Source organism: Patagioenas fasciata, chromosome 5 (genome assembly GCF_037038585.1).
Source record: "Patagioenas fasciata isolate bPatFas1 chromosome 5, bPatFas1.hap1, whole genome shotgun sequence".
NCBI lineage: Eukaryota > Metazoa > Chordata > Aves > Columbiformes > Columbidae > Patagioenas > Patagioenas fasciata.
This window is the reverse complement of record NC_092524.1, coordinates 66,545,422-66,567,204: the sequence shown is the minus strand read 5'-3', so window position 1 is coordinate 66,567,204 and position 21,783 is coordinate 66,545,422. Positions and strand designations below refer to the sequence as shown.

The window sequence follows — 21,783 nt, the reverse complement described above, 5'->3', positions numbered from 1 at the left end:
GTGTTCTCTCAGCAATGACACATAGGAGAATACACCTTCATCCTCCTGCTCCAACCCCGGTAAGCAGTGTGTTGGAATAGTTAATACAGTTTATACAGATATTCATTCTGCCAAGTTTGGATTTTGGCTGTGATTTGTGGGTGAAGCTACTGTAGATGGTCGTCTTCTCAACTGTAATACAAAGTAAACACTTACAGGAATTCCTTATGCAAGAGCCAGGCTCACTTCCCTTAAGAAAATAAAAGCTATTCTTCTGCTAAATGTTTGAGGAGGAAATGTTTGTAGCTCTCGGGTCACGGAAAGCTGAGTCCCCCTTCCCAGAGCAAAAGGTATACAAAATGCACAAAGAATGGTGGTGGCAAAGCCTATTTGCTCAGCAAGCACCTGCTCGCTTGGTAGCTAATGAAAAAACAAAAAAAGCGTTAAGGAAGAAAAGCTTTGAATGAAGTCTTTATTTATTTCTCAGATAATTAGATACGATAGATTCCTGCCAAGTATTTGTTTGCAGATGTTTTTGATTTAAATGCAAGTCTCATATTACCCATCGAATGCTATATAAATAGAAAGCTGTCATAAGCAACAATACAACCAGTCAGATGAGAAGTGATTTCAGGGTAGACTCTAGTTATTACTTGGGGAATTTGTTGGTTTTTCTGTCAGTATATAAGAGACTTCCTTATCAAAAGCTGCCGATCAAGTTAATGTATTTAGACATACGGAGCAAGAGTCCTGCCCCCTCTCTGAGAAGTCATCAGAGTCTCTTTGTGATCTGTGCAAGTTAGAGAAGCTAAAAATGCCCGAATTTAAAAATTTTCTAGGGTTTTACTGTTCTTAATTAATGGGGAATACAGATTAATTTGAAAAACAACAGAGAAGAAAGAAGGTTGGAGCGTGGAAGGTGTTGATCTCTTCTCCCAAGTAACAAGTGATGGGATGAGAGGAAACGGCCTCAAGTTGCACCAAGGGAGGTTTAGATTGGATATTGGGAACAATTTCTTCCCCAAAGGGCTGTTGGGCATTGGAACAGGCTGCCCAGGGCAGTGCTGGAGTCACCATCCCTGGAGGGTTGGACAGACACGGAGATGAGGTTCTCAGGGACATGGGTTGGTGCCAAGGTTGGGTTGATGGTTGGATTTGATGATCTTGAGGGTCTTTTCCAAGCAAAATGATTCCATGATTCTATGATCTGTTGATCAAAGGACTCCCAGCCATGACCAGGGGTGTGAGACTCAGCTTCTTTGAGAAGCAGAGCTTGGGAGTCCAGGCAGAAACGGGAAAGCTTAGCTCAGGGCTAAAGATAAGTTTAAAAAGCTGAAAAGTATCGGACAAATCCAAGAACTGTTTAGCAACAGATTCACAACATTTGAGGCCTTCGGGAAAGTCCACAGTCATTCATTACTACTACTCTTTATCAAGATGGCAGTGCAGATCTTGGGGTGCTCCTTAGAAATGTGTATTATTTCCAGACAGATAAGTGTTGTCATGGAGGAAGTGAAAGGCCCATGTGTAGGAGCTGAACACCATGGAAATGTGTTATCTGCAGTTCCATCCACTTACTTTGTCACTGATGACCTAAACCACCAAATACTAAGATTTTTACAGTGAATTTGAACAAACCTCTGTCCCATTCAGAACTGCTGAAATAAGTGTCCAAACTGAACTTGCCCGAGCAAACTGTAGAGGGAAGGGCAATAGGTTGTAACGTGACTTTTCTACGAGCTGCCTTTCCTTAAAAATAAGTAGCTTGTTGTGCAGTAATCTGAGTCATAGAATCGTGGAAATAGTTTCAGTTGGAAGAGACCCTCAGGTTAATTGAGTCCAACCATAACCTAACTCTAGTACGAAACCATGTCCCTAGGAACCTCATCTATGTGTCTTTTAAACCTATCCAGGGATGGTGACTCCAGCACTGCCCTGGGCAGCCTGTTCCAATGCCCAACCGCCCTTTCTGGGAATAATTTTTTCCTCATATCCAATCTAAACCTCCCCTGGTGCAACTTGAGGCCATTTCCTCTCGTCCTATCACTTGTTACTTGGGAGAAGAGACCAACACCCTCCATGCTCCAACCTCCCTTCAGGTAGTTGTAGACAGCGATAAGGTCTATGTTGCATCTTTCTCATATGAGAAAAAAAAAAAGATGGGCCAGATTACTTTCGAAAAGGAAATCAAAAGCTTTTCACCTTCTCACAACCACAACCCAGAATGTCCTTACACCTCGCTCACTTCCCCAGCAATTCTGGTATCACAGCCTTTGAAAAGTTTCCAGCAGCCTTAGAAAAATAAAACGACAGACACCCCCAAAAAAAACCTGTTGATGCAGCTGACTTCCTGTGTCACACCCTTCCTCTGCCTCTGACATCTGGAACCTTCAGGACTGAAGTTCCTCCAACTTCTGGAGAATCACTGTCTCATCTTGGTGCACCTCCTGCCCTTTCATTGCTCAGACTTCTCCTATTTTTGCTCTTTCCACCTTCTCAGCTTTTCTTTAAATACCCTTGACCTTCTTAAGCAGAAGAAATTGGGGAACAAAGGGCAAGCTGGTTTCTCCACCAAGAGTACGTGTGCATGCTGTCTGTTGGGCTTTAGCAAAATGGTCTGTGTCCACCAAGCCAGAAATCAGATCTCCTGGAGCTTATTTTGTGTAGATTGGTGTCCCTTGGGTGGAGTCTAAGACACCCTGTCCCCACTTTTCACCATGGCGATGCCAGCTCTGCGTGCAGCAGATGTGGTCCATGACAAATCCCTCATCCACTTCTTGCCACCATCCCTCTTGTGCAGGTCCCGTCAATATGCCGTGTCTCCCCCAGCCCTTCTTCTCGCCAGGAGTGGAGGTCGGAGCGTGGAAGGCATCGCTTTGTCCAAGCAGAGCGTGCAGGACATGGTGCAGATGATCAGATATGAATTGCTGGACATTTTTGTAAGTAAAAACAAACAAAAAGTCATCTTGTTTTCCATTGCAATAATTTGCCCTGATTATAGCGTAGAGCTGTGCAAATTAAATATGTTTACTCGTTATTTCTGTCATGCTGAGTTACGTTTGTTTTTAAATTTTATGGCTTGGACCAGACAGTCTGGATGGAAATCTGCTGTTTGCTGTGTGGTCTCCTGGGAGGAGACCCTGGGAGTCCAGGGCCTGGCTTGTGCCCATGGTCGCAGACCCACTGCTGTGGTGGCTTGTCCTCTTGCAGGGGCTGCTCCCTGGCCCTTGCACGTGCCTTTCAGAGACTGCTTATAGTCACAGAATCATTTTGGTTGGAAAAGACATTTAAGATCATCAAGTCCAACCATTAACCCAACCCTGGCACTAACCCATGTCCCTGAGAACCTCATCTCTGTGTCTGTTCAACCCCTCCAGGGATGGTGACTCCACCACTGCCCTGGGCAGCCTGTTCCAATGCCTGACAGCCCTTTCTGGGAAGAAACTGTTTCCAATATCCAATCTAAACCTCCCCAGTGCAACTTGAGACCGTTTCCTCTCATCCCATCCCTTGTTACTTGGGAGAACAGACCAACACCCTCCATGCTACAACCTCCTTTCAGGTAGTTGTAGAGAGCAAGAAGTTCTCTCCTCAGCCTCCTGTTCTCCAGGACAAACAAGCTCCTTGCATTCAGCATGGACCCTACAGCCTTGCTTAGCCCCTGCACCCCTCATGTAAGGACAGAAAGTCTGATTTTGTCCTGTTCTCTCCTCCCTGTAACCCCCAACTTCTTGTTTTGATGTCTTGCAGCCAGAAATCACCGTGCAAAATCTACCCCCCTACTTGCAACTCGGAAAGCCCTTCCTCATCTTGTTCAGCGATGGTGACATCAGTCAAATGGAAAGCGAGGAAATGCTGAAGGTGGCAAAAAGAAGATCCCAGCAAGTGTTTGTGGCTTGTTGGTTAAACTTGTGAGTGTGCAAAACCCTGTTTTCTTCTTTCTGTTAGCTCGCTCTTAGCATTTCAGGGCAAGAAAAAACTGAGCCTGCAATTACTGCAAACACTATCTAGCTATTAATGTGATTATCTGGTCTGAAGTCATGAGTTGGGAGGTCGAATCATTTAGCAATGATTCAGATTGTGTTCTGGACAGCTGCAAAATTGCGTGATGAAGCAAAATTAGTAAATGCTTAATAGATTGCAGGAGTAATTTTCAGTAGAGTAGAATGTTCTCAAAGATATTTCATGGTAGCTTGGCTCAGGCTCTGGTGTTATTTGAATTTTCGTTAGGTGTGCGAGAAAACAGTAAATTTGCTGTCCTGTAGTGTCTTATGGTGAATTTACCACCAGCAATTACAGAGAAGAACAGCAGGGTGATTACTGATTGGTGACTGGGGCAAATGAAGTTTTCAGCAGAAGGGAGAGACAGAAGTGCCACAAGGCAAACTTAAAAAATATTCAAGAAGCAAAATGATTCCAGGAGGTAAGAAATAGAACACTGTAGGAGAGGGGATTTTTTTTTAATCCTCCCCTCCCTTGTTGCGTTTTCAATTTTTAGTCTCTGTTTGCTTTGCCCAAGCCCAGAGATACCTCAGTGTCTTAATCATAACGTGCTTTGAAGTCTGGGAAGCGCCTCGCAGCGTGGGCTGAAGTTGAGCTAACGGGGAATGCATGTTTTTTCAAAGAGAAGCCAATTTGTTTGCCAGTAAAGGCACAAGAAACGAGAGCCCCTGGAACTTCCCCACCTACACATCTGCCTTTCTTGAGAAAGAAAGAGCTGCCTTTTGTCAGAGCGAAAGGGCTTTGCCACAAAAAAGGGGCAGAATATGGTCACGGGCTCGGAAAAAGTAGCACAGTCCTCGAAAGAGGAGCTCGTTCTCATGGTGAGAGCCAACTCAGACCTTGCGTATTGCTCTTAGCCGGAAAATAGTGTGGGAAGATCTCAGCATCTTCGTGTGCTTGCTGTCCCTCCACCTCAATGTACTTTTTTTGGGTCTCTTTGTCACTTGGGGGAGTTGCCTGTCCTGCTTGTGGGGCTGTGGGGAAGCACCAAACAGCTGCCCAGGGGCTGGACCAGCTGAGCACAACCTTCTGCATCAGCCCCTGCCTTTCAGATCCACAGAGTCACAGAATCACAGAGTGGTTGGGGTTGAAGTGACCTCTGGAGATCCCTCAGTCCAACCCAGCTGCTCACGCAGGGTCCCAGAGCAGATCACACAGGTGGGTCCAGGCGGGTTTGAATGTCTCAGAGAAGGAGACTCCACACCCGCTCTGGGCAGCCTGGGCCAGGCTCTGGCACCTCCCAGCAAAGAAGTCTCTCCTCATGTTCAGATGGAGCCTCCTGTGTTTCAGTCTGTGCCCGTTGCCCCTCACCCTGTCGTTGGGCACCACTGAGCAGAGTCTGGTCCATCCTCTTGACACCCACTCTGGAGATATTGATCAGCATTGATCAGATCCCTCTCAGCTTCTCTTCTCCATCTGAACAGCCCCAGCTCTCTCAGTCTTTCCTCATCAGAAAGATGCTCCAGACCCTTCAGCATCTCTCAGTCCTCTTGTGCTGCCAAACCACCAGTGAGCAAGTTGAATCTCCTTTTCCCCACAGGAAGAAGACTCCAGTGGGACGTGGGATCCTGAAGGCGTATTTTGCCACTGTTCCTTCCTTGCCTCTTCTCGTCTGGGTGAACCTTCATGCCGGGGGTCAGGTATTCAAGTTCCCATCGGAGCAGTCCATCACCGAAATGAACATCTTGTCTTGGCTGGAGAAACTCAAAGCAGGACTGGAGATTCCCAGCAGTAAGTGGAGGCGCGTTTGTGATTTTCCTCAGCTCAGGCTGTTAGCTCCACTCTGTTTATGAGAAGATGCTCCGTGCAATAAATTGCCCTGGAATTTAATGATGGAAAAAGTAGCTATGCTAATTTGAGCTGGAGCAGTACAAATAGTCCGGCCAGAAGAGAATACCCGCCCTCATGAGTTTGCTTTGGGGCTGTTTAATGTTCAGAGCCAAGTGTGAATAGTTCTGTATCGACATCTCTTCCCCGCGATAATCCCCAAACCTGGCTGTCCTCTCCGGCTGCTGCAAACAGACCTTCTGAAACAGCCCGCTAATAAAAAATCCCCTGACTCCAAGTTGTAATAGCTGCTCTTTAGGTGCCTTCCAGCATTTTTTTGGACAGGAGAGGATAAGGAAGCTGGTGCTTTGCTGTGGTGTTTGGGACATAAAGGGTTGGCTTGTACTTTGAAGCTTTTCACTGCCTCTCTCCTGCTTTGATCATCCCATTGAAGCTTTGGAGGACGGCAGTGAGATGGGTCTTCCTCATCTGTTACGCATAGATGTAGGGTGCCACAGGGAGACCTTCTTGCTCTCCACAACTACCCAAAAGGAAGTTGTAGCATAGAGGGTGTTGATCTTTTTTCCCAAGTGACAAGCAACAGGACAAGAGGAAAAAGTATCTCCCCAGAAAGATTTGTGAAGCACTGGAACAGGCTGCCCAGGGCAGTGGTGGAGTCACCATCCTTGGAGGGGAATCCCTTCTAGAATCATTTTGGTTGGAAAAGACCCTCAAGATCATCAAGTCCAACCATTAACCCAACACTAGCACGAACCCATGTCCCTAAGAACCTCATCTCTACATCTCCTCAAGCCCTCCAGGGGTGGTGACTCCACCACTGCCCTGGGCAGCCTGTTCCAATGCTCAACAACCCTTTCCAGGAAGAAATTATTACCAATATCTAATTTGAACCTCCCCTGGTGCAAATTGAGGCCATTTCCTCTTGTCTTATAATTTTCCTCTCGTCCATGGGGTGGGGGCTGCATAACTCTTAACCTGTTAACAGAATGTCTTTGCTTCTCAGGTACCTTGTCTGAGGAAGACTGGAAACCACCTCTCCCTGCTTATGACTTCCTCCGGATGATGGAGACCACTATGCCTGAGCTCTCCCTCCACACCTCCCATCACCCTGGGGAGATGCCGGAGCAGCGCCCGCCCGAAAGCCCAGGAGGGGACACTGCTGCCCCCAAGGAGCCATCCCAGGAGAACAAAGCAGAGAAAGTTGTGTCCCCTGGGAGGGACCTGCGGGGGACAGCCCCGAGGCTGGCGGCAAGGGAGAAACAGGGCAAGAGACACAGTGAGCTCTGAGAGCCCAGGTAGTGAATGATGTGGGACGATGCCCAGAAAACTTTATCCTTTTACGAGCCTTTGCACCAAGGAGAGGAGCACTTTCAGCAGTAAATTAACAGTGAAGGGTCAAACCAGTCTCAGTGAGTTCCCTGCCACAGCGTGTCAGTTGTTCTAGGGATATGGTTTAGTGCTAGGTTTAGATTATGGCTGGAATCAATGATCTCAAGAGTCTCTTCCAACCAAAATGATTCTATGATTCTGCGAGACCTTATTGTGGCTTTTCCATACTTAAAAGGGACCAATAATAAAGATGGGGACAGACTTTTTAGCAGGGCCTCTTGCAATAGGACAAGGGGTGATGTTTTTAAACTAAAGGAGGGAGATTGAGGCCAGACATGAGGAAGAAATTGTTGCCCTTGAGGGTGGTGAGAGCCTGGCCCAGGTTGGCCAGAGAGGTGGTGGATGAACCATCCCTGGAGACGTCCCAGGCCAGGCTGGACGGGGCTCTGAGCAACCTGAGCTGGTGAAGATGTCCCTGCTCATGGCAGGGGTGGCACTGGATGAGCTTCGAAGGTCCCTTCCAACCCAAACCATTCTCTGATTCTGTGATTCTGCAGTGACTATGGTTTCTGATGCCAGAAATGTGTCCGTACACCCCACACCTTGGTCCCTCCACTGTTGGGATTGCATTTCACACCAAGGGACAGGAGCAGATCTTCAGGGAGGCTGCAGCAGGGGAGCTCAGCCCTCCCTGTGGCTGGGGGAGCGATGGGGGCAGCTCCCTGCTCACTGGATATTCGCTGAATGCTCACTCGCACGACAAACTATGCTGGAAATGTCGAATCAGCACAACCCTGCTCTGTATAGTTTCTGTGTCACATAAACACTTTGGTTGCCCCCGAGCAGGAAGGAGTGAGTGATTCCAGGATAAAAAGCACATTTCTCTCTCTCCCCCGCGTGCAGTAGCAGCTCTAGTGATCTGTGTTGCAAAGCTTTGCTCTCAAAAAGCGTTTACATCTGCGCTGTGAGTGTGTGGAGCTGGGAGGGCAAGCATGGCACCTGCTCCAGGACTGCTTAAACTGGCACCTGTTTGTGTTTACACCTGTCTTGGGAAGTGAATTTGTGAGCATCTTCATCTTTGGGGGGTAAAAAAGGAGCATCTGGTTTTATTACAAAGGCCAGAGCTCAGGTCATCACAACAGCCGTGAATAGCCGGGGCAAAAATCTGCCAGCAAATCCTGAGGGCAGGCAGGTTGGAAGATGGCTTTGCTCAGCACTGTCATTTTCTTGGGTACAAGCCCAGGGGGGTTATTTGCAGCCTCAATATTTCTTTGCTCATGGTGACAGCAGCGAGGTTGGTGCTTTCTGAGCTGGGGAAGATGCAGGGAGTGAGTTCCACAGAAAAAACAGCGCTTTGGAAACCGGGGGGAAGGAGATGAAGGGGACAAACCCTTCCAAAGTGGGATGGAGCTGCTCTTCCAGCCTCTGCTCATCTCCTGGGGACACCACAGGTTTGTCCTTTGTTAGAGGACCTGATCCTGCGGACCAGCGTGGGAAGCTTTGTCTAATCTCAGTCATCCCACAACCATCTTCCCACCCCCTTGAATAAATATCTGCTCCTTTCCATAGCACCATAGCTCCCTCCTGGGAGGGTCAGATCCTCCTCCTTATGACTCTGAAGTTAGTGTGGAGGGGAAAAATTGATGGTGAGAAACTACTGAGAGCCCTGTAAAGTCTGTAATTCTCATCCTGCAAGCAGTCCCCATGGTTGGGAATATTTTGAAATGCCCAGAAATAGACCATTAATCCAGGGCTTCCCTTGAAGCCTTTAATTGAAACAGTCTATTTTTGGACTTGATAACAGGCTTGGAGCCAAAAATGTATATATTCAAAGTAGTAAACTGTGGCATGCAGATGGGACCCAGCCATGCAGCCGAGTGTTCCCAAGGGAAGGAGCAGGTCTGGGCACAAATGGATCTTCTGTGAGTTCCCGTCATTCCTCTGCTCTATAAGGTCATAGACACATGGGACCATAGAATGGTTTGGGTTGAAGGGACCTTCCCAGCTCCCCCAGTGCCACCCCTGCCATGAGCAGGGACATCTTCACCAGCTCAGGTTGCTCAGAGCCCCCTCCAGCCTGGCCTGGGATGTCTCCAGGGATGGTTCATCCACCACCTCTCTGGCCAACCTGGGCCAGGCTCTCACCACCCTCAGGGGCAACAATTTCTTCCTCATGTCCAACCTGAATCTCCCTCCTTTAGTTTAAAACCATCACCCCTTGTCCTATCGCAACAGACCATTCTAGAAAGTCTGTCCCCATCTTTCTTATAATCCCCTTTTAAGTGCTTTAAGTGACACTACTGGGCTCTATGAACTGGGTTTAGGCCCTTCCCCATCCTGTCCCCAGTGATGCTGCTGATACCACATTGCTCTCTCACTTGGTGCAGGTGAAGTACGATATTTGGCCTTGTGGTTGATGTCTTAAACTCCCACCTTAAGGACAGTCAACCTGCATCCGCCCTGGGTGCAGCACGATGAGTCGAGGGGCTGGTATCCTGGGCTGGGGGCACCCCTATGAGAAGGCTCTATGAGCCCCCTGAGCCCTGAGGTATCCCCTCCAGCAGGGTTTGTGCAGCACCAGGGGTGTTCATGCATCCTCCCTTGGTCATGCATCCTTTTTTAATCACATCATAGAATCACAGAGTCATTTGGGTTGGAAAAGACCCTCAAGATCATCAGGTCCAACCATTAACCCACCCCTGGCGCTACCCCATGTCCCTGAGAACCTCATCTCCGCAATCTATTCAACCCCTCCAGGGATGATGACTCCACCACTGCCCTGGGCAGCCTGTTCCAATGCGCAACAGCCCTTTGGGGAAGAAATTGTTCCCAAGATCCAACCTCAACCTCCCCTGGCACAACTGGCCGTTTCCCCTCATCCTGTCACTTGTCACTTGGAGGAGACCAACACATCCCTTGGCTGTGCAGCACCAGGACAGGATCCTGTCACTAGAGGTCAGTGCCACATCTCAGTTATAGCTGCAAAAACTGCTGCCTTTTCAAGTGTTGCTTCAATTAATGCTGGAGCATTTCCACCCAAGTGATGAGGGGTTAGTGACCACTGCCTGGTGGGGTCCTGGTGGGACGCTGGTGGCTGAGGGATTCTTTGCACCCAGGGGTGGTGGCTGTGACAAGCTGAAGGGCTGGGGCATCCCCACGTCAGCAGTGGGGTCGCTTAGGGGTGCAGGAACCCCAAGCTGAGCCCAGCCAGTGGGTCTCTGCAGCTGCCAGTGCGGGTGCCGGTGGTGACACAGGGAAGGGTCGTGTTTGTCCCTGTCCCACCACTGCTGGCATCAAACTGTGGGTGCAGCTGTGTTGGCTGAAGCTGCTGAAGGTGAACAGGAGTGCAGGTCGGGGTCCTAGACCACATCAGGGTGCATTGCCTGGCTTTGATTTTTTTGGTTTGTTTGGTTTTAAATATAAAATGTCTTTTTCCTTGTGCAGCACAAGCAGGCACTTAGGGAAATACATATGTGCCAGGATATGTACATAGAGAGAGAAAATATTAGGGGCATTGGGGACAGTTGATTATGGTCTGCAACCCACAGCACACTCATTTGTGTGCTACTTTTTCTTAACAGCTGTGGCTCTGGGAACAAACTGGTGCGGAACTAAATATTCAGTGTCTGCAGTGGATGTTTATGGCCTTGGGTACAAAGCAAGTCACTGGAAGGAGACCTTTTTCAACCAGTTAATGCCAAACGACATGTCTGTTTGGTGAGACCACAGATCTGTCTCCCTAGATGACATGCATGCTGAGCTGGAGAACACAGAGATTTCCTGACCAATATGGCATTAACTATTCACAGAAGACCAAATTTTTCTTTTGATAGTGACACACAAAAGGTGGATGTTTGCATGCACTTTGTGTGCTTTGGGAGCTTTTCAGGGGTTGTTTGAATGTCAGTGGTTGATCAGAAGATAAAATAATGACACATGCAAGGGGAAAAAAATAAAAAAGATTACGTGCTTGTCCTAGAGAGCAAACCCATTTAAATTATTGTCCAAAACAATGCTAAATTCTCCAAGTACTATGTTCTGCCTGGTCTTCCCTGTCCTTGATGAGCCCTGCAGGGCCATCACCATTGGTGAGAAGGGAGGAAGGCTTGCAGCAGCAATGTGGGGGAACATGAAGGATGCACGTTGTATTTTCCATGCTTAAAGAGCTTTTAGAGGATGGGTTAGGGAGGTCAGTGGACTGAACAGCATGAAAGCCACGGGCACCTGGCTGTGGGGTAGATGTTTCTGTGTCACCCGCTGCCCTCGGATGCTCGGTGCCAGCTGACTCAGGACCTGCTCCCGTGGACATCTCCGCAGATGCTCTCCAAGCTGTGGATCATCGGGAAGCAATCACAGTGTTTCTCCCAGCTTTTCAGCCCTTTGAGCAAAACAAGGATGGCAAAAAGACAAGGTCCTTGTAGTGGAAGGTGAATTGTCCAAGTTGGCTGTTCTCAGCTCATCCTGGACCACTGATGATCACAGTCCCAAGCCTGGACCAGTGATAGCCACTGTCCCTCCCAGTAAGCCTCAGTCCATGGCCAGGCTGTCATCTAAGCCAATCTACCTTCACAACTGTGAATATATTTCTTTTTATATTTATCTGTTTGGGATTCTGCAGCTCCATTAATCATGTTTTAGCACCAAGTAAAGACTTAAAATCAATTAGTCTGAATTGTGATGTACAAAGAAAAATAAAAACTGAAAAAGAACTGGAAATGAAACTCAACAGTTGTTTCTCAGGTAGATGCCCCATCCCTGGAGACATCCCAGGCCAGGCTGGACGGGGTTCTGAGCAACCCGAGCTGGTGAAGATGTCCCTGCTCATGGCAGGGGTGGCACTGGGGGAGCTGGGAAGGTCCCTTCAACCCAAACTGTTCTATGATTCTATGATCTGGCTTTGCCACAGCCGTAGGACGTCAGAAGACAAGTCTGTGGCAAGGAGAGGACATTGTCCCCAGGAGGGAGATGCTGACAGGCAGGAGTGGGGACACAGGAAGGACACATCTGCCTGTGTGCTGACAGGCAACGCTGCCAGGATGTGAAGCAGCACAGAGAGGTGAGCTGGCTGCTGCTTCTGGGACTTGTCGGTGTCTGGTGCTGCGTGGGGACACGGGGTCTGGCAGCGGTGGGGGACGGTGGGGACCAGTCACTCCATCCAGTCTGGCAGAGATGCTTTTCCTGCACGGCAGGTTCCCCTCCAGAACAGCTTGGCCATAATCCCTGCCATAGAATCATAGAATTGTTTTGGAAAAAACCCTCAAGATCATCAACTCCAACCATTAACTCAGCCCTCACACTTAACCCATGTCCCTGAGAACCTCATCTCCGCATCTGTTCAACCCCTTCAGGGGTGGTGACTCCACCACTGCCCTGGGCAGCCTGTTCCAATGCCCGATAGGCCTTTCTAGGAAGAAATTGTTCCCAAGATCCAACCTCAACCTCCCCTGGTGCAACTTGAGGCCATTTCCTCTCATCCTGGTGCTTGTTCCTGGGGAGCAGAGCCCAACCGCCCCATGGCTCCAAGCTCCTTCCAGGCAGTTCAGAGATCAGAAGGTCTCCCCTCAGCTCCTGTTCTCCAGCTGAACCCCCCAGGTCCCTCAGCTGCTCCCATCACACTTGTGCTCCAGCCCCTTCCCCAGCTCCGTTCCCTTCTCTGAGCTGCCATGGGTCACCCTCCCCTGACACAGGGCCCTGTTTGCCCGGATTGCTGGGTGAGGCTGATCTCCTGCTGAGGCTTTCTGGAATTGCCTTGAGCAGACAGGTGAACAGACCTCAGCCCACACTTGGATACATCCAGTTTTACAAGGGCAATGCAAATCATGGTACCCTGGGGCTGTGATCTCCATGCCCTTGTCATTGCCTGAGGGGATAGGAGAGGATCCTATGTCTCTGCAGTGCCTGGGATGATCCATCATTGCCAGTGGGTCCCCATGCCCAGACCCAGACCAGCTCCCCAAGCCTCCACGATGCCCTTGCTGCTTCCTGATACAAGGCAGGACCGGTGGCTGAAGCACAGTGGTGGGGAGCAATCTGGGGGGAATCTGGAGACAGTCAGACAGACAGAACAGACAGTTGGTCAGGGGTGGGACGGGAAGCTGTTGGTGCCAGATTGGCACGGCAGAAGGTGGCAGAGGAGCCGCTCTGGGGAAGGGAGGGTGCAGGGGCAGGATGGAGCTGGGATGTGAGATAAGGAGTGGTGGCTGGGCAGGGTGGGTTTCCTTTTTGCATTGGATGGCTCTTCCTCCTGGCACTTCTGTTGCCAAAAATAGGGCCATGCTCCTGGTGTAGGCCCATGGGAGGTACCCACAGCACCCGCTGTAGCTGGCGGGGTGGCTGTGATGGGGCCTTCATCCCTTCTCTGTGTTGGGTTAATGGTTAGACTTGATGATCTTGAGGGTCTCTTCCAACCAAAATGATTCTGTGATTCTGTGGTTCTTTCATACTCAGCACGGGCAGGGACTGGGTCTCGAGGGCACCACTGGCTCCATCCTCCTGAAGCCAGGGATGGTGATGGAGCCGGAACGAGCAGCCAAAACCAGCTCCTCCCTGAACACCTTCTCTCTGTATTTTCCTCTCTCAACAGAGGGGTGCTCCACCTCCAGCATCTCCTTCTGGGATTACACCCACGGCTGTGGTGTCCTGCTCTGTCCCCAAGCTGGGTGACGTGGGTGTCCATGCAGGGGCCTCACTGGCTGGCCAGGGTGACTCTCGCACCCGATGGGTGAAGTCAAAGACCAGGCTGGAAGAACATCAACCACAATGGACCATCCAGTGGTAATCTTTTCAGAGTTTCTTAGAACCATAGAATAGTTTGGGTTGAAGAGACCTCCCAGCTCATCCAGTGCCACCCCTGCCATGAGCAGGGACATCTTCACCAGCTCAGGTTGCTCAGAACCCCGTCCAGCCTGGCCTGGGATGTCTCCAGGGATGGTTCATCCACCACCTCTCTGGCCAACCTGGGCCAGGCTCTCACCACCCTCAGGGGCAAAAATTTCTTCCTCATGTCCAGCCTGAATCTCCCTTCTTTAGTTTAAAACCATCACACCTTGTCCTGTTGCAACAAGCCCTGCTAAAAAGTCTGTCCCCCAGAAAAAGTCTTCCCATCTCCTGGAAAGCAGGTCCCCCTGGGGTTCCACAGGGCTGGGAAGGGAGCAGGAGGTGACATGTCCCTCCAGCGCCACGTTGCTGGCTCCATTATTCATTGTTCCCTCTTGGCTCGGCGGAGCCGCTGTGGGGACGGGAAGCGATAACAGGCCAGAGGGCACTGCTGCGGTTCCTGCTCTCCGGCAGGTTATTTCCCCACTCACCCGACCTCTCCTTAGGTAAACTCAGCATTTTGCCTCCCTCAGAGTTTGCTTTGCTCTCCCGCACTCATCCGGCGCAGCATGGGGCCCATGGAAAACAGCTCGGCTCTATTAATAGCCTGTGGGGTTGCCAAATCCCTTCTGTGTGTTGAAAGAGCTGTGGTGGCTGCAATACCATGATTCAGCCCTCGGTGGTAACACATGGGCCAGTTCCTCTGTGCGACCATACTGGGAAGGTTCCCAGGTTCGCTCCAGTGCCGGAGGGCGATGGTCAGCTCTCCGGTGGGGTTGGGAGGTGGGGAAGGGCCTTTGCTCCATCAGCTGGGGATTTCTTGGCTTGCTTGCAACACAAATAGTCGGTATCGCTAAACTTGGTGTTGTTCCTCTACACTGGCAGCTGCCCAAGCTCATGGGCTGGACTCATTCTGCACATCAACCCACAAAGAGTGAAAAAACAGGATCCCCAGTGAGGACAAAGCCATGGACCAGTAGCTCCTTGCACCCATAAAATCCCTGGTGTCCCTGGCCCAGACTTGCTCCATCAGTGGTCCTGCCTGGACGACTGGACAACATATATGTAAGAAAGATGGGGGCAGATTTTTTATCGGGGCCTGTTGCCATTGAACAAGGTGTGGTGGTTTTAAACTAAAGGAGGGGAGATTCAGGCCGGACATGAGGAAGGAATTTTTTGCAGTGAGGGTGGTGAAACGCTGGCCCAGGTTGGCCAGAGAGGTGGTGGATGAACCATCCCTGGAGACAGGCGGGGTGGCACTGGGGGAGCTTTGAAGGTCCCTTCCAACCCAAACTATTCTGTGATTCTATGATTCTGTGAACAGAGCCTTTTGATGCGATGCATGGAGCATCTCCTCAAGCCTCTTTTGGGTTTTAAGTCTTCTCTCTCACAGCTGGGCTTGTGAGTGACCCACATTGGGGTGTGGGAGCTTTGGAAGGCTGGGTTACCCTGGAGAGATGCTGTGGGTGACTGTCTGTGCACCTTGGGCCTGCTGTGGGGAGGTGGGTGGGAGAAGTTACCCGTGAAGAGAGGTGGGGAGTTGGGCATGGGGGTACCACAGGGCTGCAAGAAGGATGCTGCAGCTGGGAGAGTTCAGCTTTGCGCAGCAGTGAGCAGAGGAGGGAGCCCCAGCTGCCAGCAGGGCCAGGCGCTAACACCAAGGCAAATATTTGGAAAGGCAGTTCCTGCCCAAAATTAACTGCAAATGCTTTCAGGAGCGAAGCTGGAACAGTGTCTATGGGCAGTGGCCAGAGTCCCCTGGCCCAGGGGGACATTCATTACCCTTCCTGTGGCAGCGTGTGGTCTTTGTTTTGTGGGCTCCCCAGTTTAAGAAGGATAAGGAATTACTGGAGGGAGTCCAGCAGAGGGCTGTGAAGATGATCAGGTGTCTGGAGCATCTTTCTGATGAGGAGACACTGGGAGAGCTGGGGCTGTTCAGCTGGAGAAGAGAAGCCGAGAGGGATCTTATTGATGCTGATCAGTATCTCCAGGGTGGGTGTCAGAGGATGGACCAGACTCTGCTCAGTGGTGCCCAACGACAGGGTGAGGGGCAACGGGCACAGACTGAAACACAGGAGGGTCCATGTGAATATGAGGAGAAACTTCTTTGCTGGGAGGTGCCAGAGCCTGGCCCAGGCTGCCCAGAGTGGGTGTGGAGTCTCCTTCTCTGAGACATTCAAACCCGCCTGGACCCACCTGTGTGATCTGCTCTGTGACCCTGCGTGAGCAGGTGGGCTGGACTGGGGGATCTACAGAGGTCTCTTCCAACCCCAACCACTCTGATTCTGCAGGACTTCTCTTGGCTGAGCTTTTTGGAGACACCCCATCCCCATGGACCTGGCAGCTGAGGAGCTTCTCCTCCCTTGTGGGTACATGGATGCTGAAATGTGGGTGCCAGCATCCAGCCAGTCTACTCATTCACTCACAGGAATTAGCACCAGGCAGCAAATTGCATCTTTGCAATGCAGGACAGCCTGCTCACTCCCTCGATGTTTCCCAGAACCATTGAATGTCCTGAGTTGGAAGGGACCTACAAGGATCATCAAGTCCAACTCCTTTTTACAGGCCCTGAGGAAAAGTTGGGTGTGTGAGTCACCCAGCCAGGTGCAGATATTTCAACCCCATCATGAGACATCAGCCTGGTGACCGGGTCACTTGGGAACTGTCTGAGCTTGGAGATGGCAGGGAGGAGAACGTCCTGTCCCCGTGCTTGGGCAGCCTGATTCCCCGGGGACTGAGCTGTCCTGGGAATCAACACCAGGGACAGGAAGCTGCCGGGGTGGCTCACAGGGACACGGAGATGTCCCCTGATGGAGTATTTCCACTGGAGAGGCAGTGTGACAACCACGGGCTTCAACTGAGCTTCAGCCCCATCTTTGACAAGAACCCAGATGGCCCCAAATTTTGTCCCCAAGTCCCCAGTCCACCTGCCATCCCCTGCAGCATCCCAGCCAGGTCAACCTTGGGATGGGACACGCAAGAAGCACTGACAGTGACTGTCACAGGTCCTCTGCCACCAGCTCCACTGGCAGAGACCCCTCTGGTGTGAGACCCCCCCAGCAAGGAGCCAGGACCTCCAAGCTGGACATCTGGGCACAGCCTGCTTGGGGACATCTGGGCTGTATTTTATTTTCTGGACATGAGGAAGAAATTGTTGCCCTGAGGGTGGTGAGAGCCTGGCCCAGGTTGGCCAGAGAGGTGGTGGATGAACCATCCCTGGAGACATCCCAGGCCAGGCTGGACGGGGCTCTGAGCAACCTGAGCTGGTGAAGATGTCCCTGCATCGGCAGCAGACGGGTCCCTCGCTCCCTGTGCCTGGTTGTAGTGGGGCTGGGATGTGCAGCAGGGACTCTCCCCAGTGCTTGGACTGGGCAAACTGGGTTGTCCTTGGGAGCAAAACGGTTCAGAACAAGCCGTAGAATGTGAAACAGGAGGGCAGGGGCATGAATCAGACTGTGCCACCTCAGGGCTGGAGGAAACCCCTCTTTATTCACGGCTTGGGAAGTCCTGTGGCTTACGGGGACCACAGTGACCCAGCGATGCCACCACACAGCAGAGGGGACTCTGGGTGACGAGGCACAGCCAGACGCCAGCATCACTCCCTGGCTCGCGGAGGATGCAGCGAGGCAGCGAGATGCCAGGGGTGACACACAGGTCCCCAGAATTGGGCTGAGTAAGAGCAAGCCGAGGTTTTTCACCAGGAGGGATTTCTCTCTTCCTTTACCGCAGCCAAGAGCACAGCACGCTCCGTTTTAAGGACTCCAGCTGGGAACGAGGTCTTGGATATTTTACTTTATCTCTTGTGGTCCAATTCCCAGGGAAAGGAAGGGCTTCACAGCCCAGCCCAGCCGTCCCCGTGGCAGAGCTTCAACTATTCCCCTGGCAAGCCCGGTCCTGCGGTACTGGGGGAGCAGGGCCAGCTGGCTGCTCTCCCCAGCCTTTTCCCCATGCTGGTGGGTCCAGCAATCCTGGGGGGGCTCTGGGAGGACACCCTGTCCTTTGAGGTGGGTTTCTTACCCATGGGTACATCCCTGGCTAGACCCCAGTTTTCTTGCTGCAGGATGGTGGTGCCTTCAGAAAGGGAGTGGGTGAATTCAGAGGGGCTGGGTCGGCTCGTGGTGACTCCTGACCATTGCCAGCTGAGGTTGCTCTGACTTGCCCCGTCCTTGGACTCATTCCCTAAACCCCAGCTCGCGTCTGCTGGTGGAGACAAGTTCTGAAGCTTGAGAGACCTTCAGTGTGAGCCAGGAGGGCCAGCCTGACATTACTCTGCCCAAACAGCTCCCAAAGCAGATCTTTGTTTTTAAGGATATGAGTTAAAGCCACTTAATCACAACCCTCCTGCTCTTTATTTCCTTCGGACCTCCTTGTCTTTACATGACTGTTTTTTTTGAGCAGCCTCCCTTCAGGATTCCCGAGGATGGTTAAAAATTGAGTCATCATCAGCGAGGACCACTTAGTCCTGCTCTCCTCTCTCTCACGCCACAGGTCTAAGTGGTCCTTGCTGCCAATGACTCAATACACAGAGGACTTTTCCCTCCTGACACTGTGGTGGATCAGGGATTTCCAGGAAAAACAAGTACTCCAGAGGTCTGGGAAGGATCCTGCCAGCCCTGGTGACAGTCCTGGGGATGGGGCTCCTTGCCACCCAGCCTCAGCAGGGAGTGGGGACAGTCTTCATACAGTGAAATGTCTGATTTTTACCCAGCCCAGTCCCTCAGTCTGGGCTCACTAGTGGTGTCCCAATGCCATGGGCACATTAATGTCCCTGGTCCCTGCACCAGCATGAAGTTATTGAGACCCAGTTGCCTCAGCTCTTTGCCCAAGCCCCTCCATCTGCTGCTTGATATCAAGGGTAGGAGGTATTTTTCTTGGACGTAACAGATAGACCCCTTCCATTTCTTTTCCCAAATAGAGAAAAGTCATATTTTTGTTCCTCACAGATTGGAAAATCCATCTGCCAGTGGGCTGACAACGCTGCTGTCATAGTTTTTCTCTCTGCGAATCTCAGCTCTCGCTAATTACTCTTTGATCTCCTGGCCGTTGCCTTTTCGTGGTGACCTCCACCTGCCCCATGTTGCTCCGATGCCTTTTGCGTCCCCCTGCGTGTGGATTTTCCAAACCGCGGTGGCCGTTGGTCTGTGTTGGGGATGGCTGAAAGTCCCACGAACCGTGCCTTGGAGCTGTGGGATGATGGGGAGCTTTTGGACAACTTCTTGTCCCCCTCCGTCCTGGCTGTCCCCGGTGTGCCAGGCCCTGGGATGTGGCTCCCCATGGAACACAGTCCTGTCCCCCTTGGTTGCTGCAGTCCCCTGTGGGCCCCCTACCAGGGACAGGGATGCCCCCTTACAAGGGTGCCCTATGAGAAAAAGGACACCCTACAAGGGGTCTATAGCATCTGCAAGGATGAAGACCTCACAATGACCCCTATGAAGACAGGGACACCACAGAGAACCCCTATGAAGACAAGGGCATGCTACAATGGGCTTAGACCCTCTGCAAGGATGAAGACCTTACAATAACCCCCTGTGAGGACAGGGACACCACAGGACCCTCCTGTAAGGACAGGGACCCTCTATAAGGACAGTGGTACCCTACAAGGGCCTTAGAGCTTCTGCAAGGTTGAGGACCCCACAATGACACTCTGAAAGGACTGAGACACCCTGTATGAGAACAGGGACCCCTATACCAGGAGAAGTACCCCACAATAATGTCCTAAAAGGACAAGGACTCTATAGGGACCCCCTGCAAGGACAGGGACCTCCTAGGAGGGCAGGATCTGCTCTACGAGAGTGGGAACCCCAAAGGTGTCCCCTGTGGCCCCATGGGCTGCCAGTGCCCTTCCACTCCCAGAAAGGCACCAGTGAGTCCAAGCAGGGGGAAAGGGCAATTCAGTGTGATTTTAAAAACACACCAGGCAGTGCTGTGCAGAAGCAAGGCTCAAAGCAAACACGTCTGCAAGAAGAAATCCTTCCCAGCTTAGCGTGTCCTGAAAACACAGAATGACTTCAGAAAAATGTGAGAAAACATGAACTGTTCCCCCTTGAGAGGGAAAAAATAGAGCAAAGCAGCGACGTGATGGTGTTTGCTGACCAGACCTGTGTCCTTGTCCTGGCAGGGGACAGGGACTGGACTCCCATGGCCTTTTGGGGGGGGCTGGGTGGATGTATGGGGTCATTGGCAGCAGGTACCCCTGAGAGCATCACTGCAATGCCCAGGAAAAGCTGATCTCCCTTAAAAAAGCTGTCGGATGCTGATTATTCACTTAAATGCTCCCAAACATCCTGCAAAAGGGATGTGCCGCACCACGGCCCTTCAGCTCCCTCTCAAAGGGAGATTATTGATTATAAACTTTGCAAATCTTCATGGTTTGTTCTAGGCATTACAGCACATTACTCACAATGATAAATAATTAAAAGAATCAAGAGGCTCTTGCGTAGCTATTCGAGAAGCGTTTGGCATCGCGGGAGCGCCAGCTCTTTGAAGCTGAGCCCAGTTGCTCCACAGTGTGGCTGTAACTGGTGCTGGTGGGAAGTACTTGTAGGAAAATTCCATGTGCGGGAAGGAAGAACTGGCCCTGGTGCCCAGGTTTGCACAAGCAGCTCCACCAAGGAGGAGAATGCTGAGCAAGCCCTCCTGGGAAGGATGCTGGGAGTGAAGGACCTCTCCGAGAGGGTAACCAGCCTCTTGAACCAGCGGATGTCCTGCCCTGGATTTCCTGGTATTTGTGTTCTTGAGCCCTGAACCCCTCTCAGGCAGGTCAGAGTCCCTGTGTTTTACTGTCCTGGGATGTGCCCAATCTCCATGGCAGCGGGAAACCTCCAGTTCCTGGAGCATCTTGCAGGGAGCACTCGGGTTTCTTGGCTGATGTAGCCGCCAAAACTTGGGAAGGCAAAAAGCAATGGACAGGAGGGCTGATGACAAAGTACTGCCCACAGAGATACCTGAACACGGCAGTTTCCGACGGCCAAATACACCAGGACAGAGCCTGGAAGCCTTTCTTCTGTCCCCTTTCTCTTTTCCTCATCCCTTCTCTCCATCCCTGTTGGTTTGCAGAGACTTTGTGCTCCTTATCCACATCATGGACATGGTCCTGCACCAGAAATGAGGGACAGTGATGACCTTGCTGGGAACAGCTGCCTCAGCGGACCAGGGGACATTGGGGACAGTGATGACCCCTTACTGGAGGAAGCAGGAGCACTCCCACAGGATGCAAGAGGTTTCCAAAATTGATGCCTGGTGCAATCACTCCAAGACCCTAGAATCACAGGATGATTTGGGTTGAAGGGAACCTCCCAAGCTCATCCAGTGCCACCCCTGCCATGAGCAGGGACATCTTTACCAGCTCAGGTTGCTCAGAGCCCCGTCCAGCCTGGCCTGGGGTGTCTCCAGGGATGGTTCATCCACCACCTCTCTGGCCAACCTGGGCCAGGCTCTCACCACCCTCAGGGCCAACAATTTCTTCCTCATGTCTGGCCTGAGCAGCTTCTTCCAGCAGCCCCATGGACTGCTTGGCACGGACTGTCCCTGCTGTCCCCAGGCACTGGTTTGCTGAAGAGAATTGCTGAGGACTCATCCTCACGAGTCAGTCCAACCTCTGCAGTGCCCTCTGAGAGTCCTCCCAGCTGTAAATGAGCATTTCCCAGCCCCAATTGGATGGAAAAAAAAGGTCTTTAGCAGAGGAAACAGCAGCTGCTTATGACAAATAAATGTTCTCTCGTGTATATATCCACTAGGCATGACAAACTCCATCACTCTCAATTAGCTGCATGGCCAAAACCCTAGTAGCACGAAATGTCTGGAGATAAACATGGGCAAACAAAACAGCCCTGGAATGGCTTCTTGTAAACACTGTTCTTCTTAACTCCG

General features: G+C 51.3%; 1 protein-coding gene and 1 long non-coding RNA gene across 4 annotated transcripts in view; both read left to right on the top strand.

Annotated features, from left to right (window-relative positions):
• The window catches only part of TXNDC16 (thioredoxin domain containing 16), a 41,417-nt gene extending 33,979 nt beyond the window's left edge, over positions 1-7,438 (top strand). Inside the window, exons 17-20 of the mRNA XM_065840000.2 lie at positions 2,780-2,918; positions 3,730-3,890; positions 5,522-5,712; positions 6,773-7,438. Of these exons, the coding sequence (XP_065696072.1) occupies positions 2,780-2,918; positions 3,730-3,890; positions 5,522-5,712; positions 6,773-7,056 (775 nt within the window). The 3' untranslated portion in view covers positions 7,057-7,438. The remainder of the gene's footprint in view (positions 1-2,779; positions 2,919-3,729; positions 3,891-5,521; positions 5,713-6,772) is intronic.
• A 1,847-nt stretch (positions 7,439-9,285) lies between these two features.
• Positions 9,286-21,273, top strand: LOC139828148 (uncharacterized). 3 transcript variants are annotated; one of them, XR_011739462.1, is made up of 4 exons: positions 9,286-10,053; positions 12,005-12,154; positions 13,682-13,872; positions 20,971-21,273. It is a non-coding gene; the product is annotated as an uncharacterized lncRNA (long non-coding RNA). The 3 variants fall into 3 exon arrangements; XR_011739461.1 differs by lacking the exon at positions 20,971-21,273 and having other exon boundaries at positions 13,682-13,911; XR_011739463.1 differs by lacking the exons at positions 12,005-12,154; positions 13,682-13,872; positions 20,971-21,273 and adding an exon at positions 10,680-11,819.
• The last annotated feature ends 510 nt before the right edge of the window (positions 21,274-21,783 follow it).